At 54.9% G+C, this 8,026-nt stretch overlaps 3 protein-coding genes across 4 annotated transcripts; 2 read left to right on the top strand and 1 right to left on the bottom strand.

Moving 5' to 3' along the window:
- The first annotated feature begins 298 nt into the window (after nucleotides 1–298).
- On the top strand, nucleotides 299–2,294 carry NEURL2 (neuralized E3 ubiquitin protein ligase 2). 2 transcript variants are annotated; one of them, XM_021689216.2, is made up of 2 exons: nucleotides 299–1,063; nucleotides 2,061–2,294. In XM_021689216.2, the coding sequence occupies exons 1-2, from the start codon at nucleotides 322–324 to the stop codon at nucleotides 2,174–2,176; spliced, it is 858 nt and encodes a 285-aa protein (XP_021544891.1). In that variant the 5' UTR covers nucleotides 299–321; the 3' UTR covers nucleotides 2,177–2,294. The 2 variants fall into 2 exon arrangements, with proteins under 2 accessions (XP_021544891.1, XP_044774816.1); XM_044918881.1 differs by having other exon boundaries at nucleotides 2,047–2,158.
- A 1,003-nt stretch (nucleotides 2,295–3,297) lies between these two features.
- SPATA25 (spermatogenesis associated 25) lies at nucleotides 3,298–4,565 on the top strand. Its single transcript, XM_021689221.1, has 2 exons — nucleotides 3,298–3,519; nucleotides 3,905–4,565. The coding sequence occupies exons 1-2, from the start codon at nucleotides 3,399–3,401 to the stop codon at nucleotides 4,534–4,536; spliced, it is 753 nt and encodes a 250-aa protein (XP_021544896.1). The 5' UTR covers nucleotides 3,298–3,398; the 3' UTR covers nucleotides 4,537–4,565.
- A 576-nt stretch (nucleotides 4,566–5,141) lies between these two features.
- On the bottom strand, nucleotides 5,142–8,005 carry ZSWIM1 (zinc finger SWIM-type containing 1). The gene is made up of 2 exons (XM_021689285.1): nucleotides 7,964–8,005; nucleotides 5,142–7,110 (listed from the first exon to the last, which is right to left on the bottom strand). The coding sequence occupies exons 1-2, from the start codon at nucleotides 8,003–8,005 to the stop codon at nucleotides 5,662–5,664; spliced, it is 1,491 nt and encodes a 496-aa protein (XP_021544960.1). The 3' UTR covers nucleotides 5,142–5,661.
- Nucleotides 8,006–8,026: the final 21 nt, after the last annotated feature.

Genomic DNA, 8,026 nt, shown 5'->3' with positions numbered 1-8,026 from the left:
CGGCGCCTCGCTGGTCACCCTGGACCCGTGGCTCGAAGGCGGCGGCCTGCGCGGGGTCAGAGTCCGCGGTTCTCCCAGGTCTTCTCGCGCGCGCCAGCCATCAGATGACCCAGACGTGGGCGGCCAGGATGCCCCGGCCTCCCGGGAGCCCGGGTCCAGCGGAATGGCTGAGCAAGCGGCGCTAGGACCTCGGGGCAGAGCCTCGAGGAAGGCAGTCGGGGGGATGGGAGGGTTACCTTATTTGGTGCCCCCGCGGTCACCCTCTGAGCACGCCTCCCAAAATAGCGCCCGGCGCCCGCTAGCCTGTCCCGTGGCCGGGAGATGGGTGCTGTCTCTGACTGCGTGGACTTGGGTGCGGCCTGTAGATCCGCGCGCCCCGAGCCCCCTCCCACCCGCTTCCACCAGGTGCACGGTGCCAACATCCGCGTGGACCCCTCCGGGACGCGGGCCACACGCGTGGAGAGTTTCGCTCACGGCGTATGCTTCAGTCGCGAGCCGCTGGCCCCGGGCCAGGTATTCCTGGTCGAGATCGAGGAGAAAGAGCTGGGCTGGTGCGGGCACCTGCGCCTCGGACTGACCGCGCTGGACCCCGCCACTCTGGCTGCCGTGCCCGAGTTTTCGCTGCCCGACCTGGTCAGCCTCGGCCACACCTGGGTCTTCGCCATCACGCGCCATCACAACCGCGTGCCCCGGGAGGACCGCCCGGAGGCAGAGGCATTGGCCCCCAGCCGCCCCCCAGCTCTCCTGGTGGAACCATATGTGTGCATTGAGCAGTTTCGCATTCCCCGCGACCGCCTAGTGGGTCGCAGCCGGCCCGGGCTCTACAGCCACCTCTTGGATCAGCTGTATGAGCTGAACGTGCTGCCTCCGACCGCGCGCCGCAGCCGCCTGGGCGTTCTTTTCTGCCCGCAACCGGACGGCACGGCCGACATGCACATCGTCATCAACGGCGAGGACATGGGCCCCAGCGCCCGGGGGCTGCCAGCAGCCCGGCCCCTCTACGCAGTGGTGGACGTGTTTGCCTCCACCAAGAGCGTGCGCCTGGTCCAGCTCGAGTATGGCTGTAGGTATCCCACCCCCTGAGCAGCGACCCCTCCTGGCCCAGTGCGGGAACAGGAACTTGCTAGGATTCCCAAACCAGCTAGCAAGGCTTTGGTCTGCCCAGCATTAGTTTATTTTTTTTAATTTTTTATTTATTTATTTATTTTTTAAAGATTTTATTTATTTATTTGAGACAGAGCGAATGAGAGACAGAGAGCATGAGAGGGAGGAGGGTCAGAGGGAGAAGCAGACTCCCCGCCGAGCAGGGAGCCCGATGCGGGACTCGATCCTGGGACTCCAGGATCATGACCTGAGCGGAAGGCAGTCGCCCAACCGACTGAGCCACCCAGGCGCCCACCAGCATTAGTTTAGAAGTTGGGGAATCTGACTTCAAATTCTGTCTCTGCTTGGGATCTTGGACAAGTCAGTCCCTGGCTCTGGGCCTCCGATTCGCCATCTCAGCTGTGATCCATTAGGTTGCTTTGCTGGTATCTTCTGTATTAACCTAGGGCAGGGATTCTAAACTGTTACACCCGGGCTGCTTTGAAAATTGTGTGCTCTTTTATCAGACAAATGCTCCTAGATTGGGGCATACCAGTTTAAAGGCATCATAGGCTCCAGGTTGAGAGTGTCTTATTCGTGAGATCTGGTCTTTTATTGCCCCCTTAAACCCTTTATTTATACCTCTGATCATTTTATGAATTCAGTGAACTAGAACCCAGTCTTGTGTCAGACCTGTGCTGGAGGATGGGCGTGCACAGGTGAATCAGGCACTGCCTGTACCCCCGGCAACTGCTAAGGGAGGTTAAAATAGAAATAGGGCTGCTGCGTTGTGGAGGTTTCAAAAGAGGTGCTTATGTCAACCACATGAACAGCCCTGTGACACAGGCTGGACCTGGAGAGCAGAAGGGACTTGCCCAAGTTAATGACAAAGGGAGAACCAGGACCTAGATCTTCTGGGTCTCAGCCTCAGAACCCCCCTCCAGTTCAGTTTGCCTTTGACAGCCTTCTCTCCACAGTGCCATCCCTGCAGACTCTGTGCCGCCTAGTCATCCAGAAGAGCGTGGTACACCGGTTGGCCATTGATGGGCTCCACCTGCCGAAAGGACTTAAGGATTTCTGCAAGTACGAGTAAAGGCCTGCAGCCGCCCTGAAACAGGGCCACAGGAGCGTGGCCTGGCCCTGGAGCTGTGGCTGGTCTGAAGCTGGCCATACTGCTGCCAGCCAGGCCTGGAAATAAACACAGCCGATGCTGACACCGATCATTGGAGGGTCTCCTTGCCCTGGAAGTCCATGAGGGGCACTTCTTCTAGAATCGCTGTGGGTCAGCAGGTCAGAGCAAGACAGGGCATTCTATTTTTATTTATTTATTTTTAAGATTTTATTTATTTGAGAGACAGAGTGACAGAGTGAGCGAAAGAGAGCACAGGAGCAGGGGCAGAAGGAGGGAGACGCAGCCTCTCCTGCAGAGCAGGGAGCCCGATGCGGGGCTTTATCCCAGGACCCGGGGATCATGACCTGAGCCAAAGGCACTTAACCGACTGAGCCACCCGGGTGCCCCTAGACAGAGCATTATGGACATCACCTAGACCATTGGTTCCTAGCCTGGCTACTCATTAGCATTATGTGGGATAAACTAAAGAGCTGATGCCCCAAACCCCATCTCCAGAGATTCCCATTCCATTTGTTGGAGGATTAGGCCTAGACGTTGTTCTTTTGTAGAAGCTCAGCCAGGATCGAGGAGGATTCCCCTAGAATAGAGGTCTTGACTTTGGCATATATTATAACCACTTGAGGAACTTTGAAAAATACTGCTAACTGGGTCTGACCCAGGGATTCTGATTTAATTGGTCTGGGACGAGGCTGGGCATCAGGATTTCTAAGCGCTCCCCAGAGAATTTAATGTGCATCCCAGCATGAGACCCAGTGCCCCAGACCAACGATTTCATTTTGCAGATGGGAAAACGAAGCCTAGAGGTGGCAATGTATTCCAAAGTCACACAGCAAAGGAATGAGTGCAGAGAACTCCTCTCATACTGCAGAGCACAAAGCACTCACCTCTTTATTTGTATCTCTGATCCTTTGCTTCCATTACAGATAATCTCATTTAATCCTCACAACTTCTGGTGAGGGAGTGGGTAGTCCTTACTTCCACCTTACAGAGGGGAGTATCAAGGAACAAAATTGTCCCAAGTGACTTGCCCAAGGTAGAGGTAAGAACCTAGAATGTCCAGTTCCTGGTCCAGCACTCTTCTAACCCCATGCCATTATCATATACAGGTTCTAGAATGAACAGGTCAGTGCTGTGAGGTGGGTTCCAGGTGTAAAGAGGAGGGACTATGAGGTGACATTCTAGAATGGTGGAAAGGGTAGGACAGGAGGCAGACGACTGTTCCCTCACAAATGGGGGTTTTGGGGCAGCCATGTCCTATTTCATGTCTCCACAAACTCATCAAGGTCTTCTGCCTTCCAGCCAAGGTGAGAGAGGGGCTCCTGGAACTGGAGGGGGTACCATAACTTTCCCTGAGAACTTGTTTCCTGGCTCTGGGGAAGTGGAGGTTCTGCTGGACATTTTTGGCCTGGCCCTGGAGTCAATTCTCTGAAGAAAGCCATTCCAAAAGTCCTTGCCAGTAGCTACCTGCTAACTCAGTCATTGATTCAACAAACACTTCTCTAGTACTTGCTCGGTGTTGGGGACTGGGGGTGTGCATACGAGTAAAACACCTAGTTCCCAACCACTAGACAGCCCTGTGGGGCTGGTCTTAATTGCTCCTTTTCCAGTGCTCTTGCTCCTATGCCCTGCCCCTCAGGGCCTCCTGAAAGACACCAAGAATAACATTCCATCTCATTCCTGTCTCTACAGGTGGGGCTGTTTCTCCAGGCTCATCCCTTGGCCTCTATAGTCCTATAGAGCCAGTGGTGGTGGCCTCTAGTGGACTAGGCCCACTGAGCCAGAAAGCTGAGCAGGTGGCACCTGCTGGCCAGGCCTGGGGCCTGGCCCTGGCGGTGCCGGAAGCCAGGGGCTGCCCTGGGGGGACTAGCTGGGAGACACTGCAGCGGAAGGAGTATGGCCGATACAACCACAAATTCCCCCACGCAAGACAGCCGGAGAGCTTGGGCTGGGAGGATGGCTGCTCCAGAAGCAGAGCTCCCCACCTGGGTGGCCCCGGCACGCCCGGGCCCCTGCTGCTGTGTGGGCTGTCACCAGGGGTTCTACCGACGTCCTCTGAGGCAGGGGGGAAGGAGGCCGGCTCCCAGCCTGACATCTGCATCCTCACCCTGGCCATGATGATCGCTGGCATCCCCACCGTGCCTGTCCCAGGCCTGCGGGAAGAGGACCTGATCCGGGCGGCTCAAGCTTTCATGATGACGCATCCGGAGCCAGAGGGAGCCATGGAGGGGGCGCGGTGGGAGCAGGCACGTGCCCACACAGCCTCTGGGCAAGCGCCCCTAATGAGATCCAGGAGAGGCCAGCCTCCTGGCTCCTGCTTGTAGCTGGATGAAATAGCACCAGACACATAGGGTGGCTTCTCTGTATGGTTTTTGGGCAGATAGAATTGGGAGTGCCTGTGACACGGATGGGGATAAGGGGTTCTTTGAGCCACTCTGGTCAATACAAGTCTTTCATCAGGGCCTAGACCCCAGGAAGTTTCTCCAGACACCACTAAGTTAGGAGATGGTGTAATGAAAATTACCTGAGGTAGGGGCCCGGCTTGGAGTGGAGGCCTCTTTTGTATTGTTTTGGGATTCGATCAAGATGTCTGGTACAAAGTCCTAGGCAATGTGAATTTTCCCCTTGCCTTACATTTCCCAGCCAGCTGAGGGCAAGTGATGAGACCAAGCGCAAGGAAGGAAAATGAACAGTTATTTGAGCGCCCACTGGTCACGGGCCCATTACATGCATCCTTTAATCTTAGCAATGCTGTGAGGATCTCCATTTTTACAGATGAACAGATTGAGCCTTTTGAGGGGTGACTTGCCTGATGTCCCAGAGCTAGTAAAAGCTACAATCAGGCCTCAAAAATCAGGCAGAGAAAGAACCGGGATTTGCATGTAGTGTTAGATTCCAAAGTCTATTCTTTCCACGATGTTTGCTCTGCTGCCTTCTAGAAGACAAGACAAGTGCTGGAATAGGCAACATTGACTTTAATGACCTTCAGGTGGGGGCCAGGGGACAAAGGCTGGGATCCACCTCCTCTCCTCTGTGGGTCAGGTGAGTCATCTAATCACTGGGGAAGCTATTACCAAACCCCTGTCCTTGATCTCCACCCAGTGTCTTATCCTAGAGCAGGGCCACCTGTTTCTAAGGCCCTGGAGCTAAGAATGGTTTTTAAGCTTTTGAAGAGGCTGCCAAACAAAAGCAAACCAAGAACATACAACAGAGCCTGTGGCCAGCAAAGTCTGAAATATTTACTGCCGAGCCCTTTACAGAAAAGGTTTGCTGACTCCTGTCTCAGGAACTAGACACATTTTAGGTAACAGGCTATGGTAGAATAGAAGGCCCTTGTCCTTTCCTGGAAGGCAGGCCCACGGAAGTGTTAAAAGTGTGAGTGTGTGTTTGTGTAGGGGTGGATGTGAGTGTGTACATGTACATGCGCATCTCTGGGCACGGAGGGTTAATCAGAGTTGGACCTGCTCATAAGGGCCGATCCAGCTGTCGGCCAGCTCCCGCAGGGTGTTGTACCTCCGTTCGAACTCCTCCTGGCTGCAGTGCTGCAAAAGCTGACCCACCTCCTCGGTGAGGAGAGCCACAGCCAAGTGCTTATCCAGCGTCTCACTCCACTTGCTGCCCAGGATGTTGTCTAGACCGGCGGCACAGCCTGCCGTCCACCGGGCTGGCAGCATGTCGGGCTGGAGCACCTGGTGGCGGGCACTGAGCATGGCCAGGACGTGGCGGCAGGGCAGGCGGAAGGCCTGGTGAAAGTAGCAGCTGCAGCTGGTAGGGGGCTGGGGCTGCACCCGATGGGTGTCCTCCAGGATCTGGATGTTCACCTTCTCCGAGCCGGAGCCGATGAGGTGCACAGATTTCTGGACCACAGCGAGCTCACCCAGACAGAGCTGGGCGGCTGGCCCCGTGCAGATGGCATTGAGGGAGCGCTGGATGCGGGCTTCTACCAGCTGCTCCGCTTTGGGGCTTTCGGGGCTGACATCTAAGGGGGTGCGACTGTTCTGGGGACTCAGGCCCAGGCTGAAGCTTGCCTCGTCTCCCGCGTTCTGCTGCATGTATCGGAGCAGAGAGGCCATGCCTTGTTCCACACATGGGGTGGTGCCGAAGAGCTGGCTGAGGACGCGGGTGGTGACCTCCAGGCCCTGGAAGTAGCGGCTGCTCTCAGCTCGGCTTCTCCAGCGGTGGGCCAGCCAGATGCGGTCATTGAGCAGCCAGTGTGAGTGGAGCTCGGGCAGCTGGGCCGGAGGGATGCAGCTGCTCAGGAGTGTATAGAGCTTCCTCAGGTTGCCAGCCGTGGCCGAGCACATCGTGCTCTGCAGCGAAGTGAGGAGCACCCTCTCCACGGGCTGTTCAAGGGACAGCTGATAGAACTTGCCCTGGAGGAACTTACAGATGTGAAAGGCTGAGAGCAGGACCTCGGCTGCGGGGAACTCCATCGCGAGGGTGGGCAGCGGGAGGAAGTGGGGATCCACCAGGATGGTACAGACTCTCTCCCATGCTGGGTTAAACTTCTTGAACACCTGGAACATCTGGGCCAGGCCCTCAGCATCCTCCTTGGCAGGAATGGCGAAGTACACTGCCCGGGCAAGATGACCCTCCAGCTGCACCCGAGGTCCATCTACCAGGAAGGTATATAGCACCTTGCCTACTGGGTTATAGGTCCGGTGGATAAATAAGATCTCAGGGAAATGGGCAAAGACACCTTGCATAAAGCAGCTTTGGTAGTTGACGGTATCTAACTGAGCAGTCTTGCTAACCTGATACAGCAGCATAGGTGCGTTTGGGTCCTCAATCAGGAGCTCATTCAGCATTGTCAGGGCCATGGGGGAGATGGGAGATGTCTCGATGCCAAGGTCAAAATACTTTCTCTGCCAGGAGACTCTCAGGATCTCAAGCTCCAACTAAGCTGAAGCTTGAGGCTGGAATGTAGTTCCCTGATCTTGTTCCAAAGATGGGCCTATGGAGAGGAATAGAATTTTAAGGAGACAGTAGGGGCTTGGCTCCTCGATTATTCATCCAGACAATACTGCTTACTATGTATCAGCACTGTTCTGGGGGAGATACATGATAAACATGTAAACAGATATAGATATAACAGACAAACACCACAGAACTGGGTAACAGGTAGAGAGTAAGCTGGGGGAGGGAGAGAGATTTAGCTAAGGTGGCCAGGGAAGCTCTCTCTGGGTCGGGAGGATGACGTTGGAGCTGAGACCTAACTGATAAACTGGCCATGGAAAGATTCAGTTCCCAGAGATTTAACCGGGTGGGAAGGCTAAAGCTGCATATGGTCTCCCAGCCCCCACCTTAAATAGCATTTTAAATATTTGTCTAGCACTTTATATTTACAGATGACCACTTGGCATCCATTCTTCCATTTGGTCCGAGTATATATAAGAGAACTGTAATTGCCCTCCAAATTGTATGATTCTGGGCAAGTCAGTGACTCCCTCTGAGCCTCAAGCCCTTGAACCACGCACAAGGGCTATCAAATGTGCATGGCTTCTCCTGCCTCTCCATAAATCCCTCTATTAACTGCAGTACTCTGGTTAAAAGTTTCCTCTACTTGGCCCCAAACCGGGTTACTGTCCCCATTTTACAGATGAGAAACTGAGGTTCAAAGAGGTTAAATGACTTGCCCACCATTACTCCGTAAGTGGCTGGAAGCTGAGTCTTTGGCTCGGGATCCTGACTGCTTTCCACAGTACCTGAGGTCCAAACACCAGAGAGGGGACGCAGCCTCTGACCTCTGACCTCTAACCCGGGTGGGAGGATGTCGATGTCAGACGTTCCCATTCGGATTACGGCCGGAGCCAG

This window comes from Neomonachus schauinslandi, chromosome 10 (genome assembly GCF_002201575.2).
Source record: "Neomonachus schauinslandi chromosome 10, ASM220157v2, whole genome shotgun sequence".
Lineage (NCBI taxonomy): Eukaryota > Metazoa > Chordata > Mammalia > Carnivora > Phocidae > Neomonachus > Neomonachus schauinslandi.
This window is presented reverse-complemented; position numbering and strand designations above follow the sequence as displayed.

What these genes read in the sequence shown, in the direction of transcription:
- ZSWIM1 (XM_021689285.1), bottom strand. Translation starts at nt 8,005, where the DNA reads ATGGGAACGTCTGACATCGACATCCTCCCACCCGGGTTAGAG. An exon ending in TCCTCCCACCCGGGTTAGAG is followed by an intron (nt 7,111 to 7,963) that starts GTCAGAGGTCAG and finishes GCTTCAGCTTAG; the next exon opens with TTGGAGCTTGAGATCCTGAG.
- NEURL2 (XM_021689216.2), top strand. Translation starts at nt 322, where the DNA reads ATGGGTGCTGTCTCTGACTGCGTGGACTTGGGTGCGGCCTGTAGATCC. An exon ending in GGTCCAGCTCGAGTATGGCT is followed by an intron (nt 1,064 to 2,060) that starts GTAGGTATCCCA and finishes TTCTCTCCACAG; the next exon opens with TGCCATCCCTGCAGACTCTG.
- SPATA25 (XM_021689221.1), top strand. Translation starts at nt 3,399, where the DNA reads ATGGTGGAAAGGGTAGGACAGGAGGCAGACGACTGTTCCCTCACAAAT. An exon ending in TCTTCTGCCTTCCAGCCAAG is followed by an intron (nt 3,520 to 3,904) that starts GTGAGAGAGGGG and finishes CTGTCTCTACAG; the next exon opens with GTGGGGCTGTTTCTCCAGGC.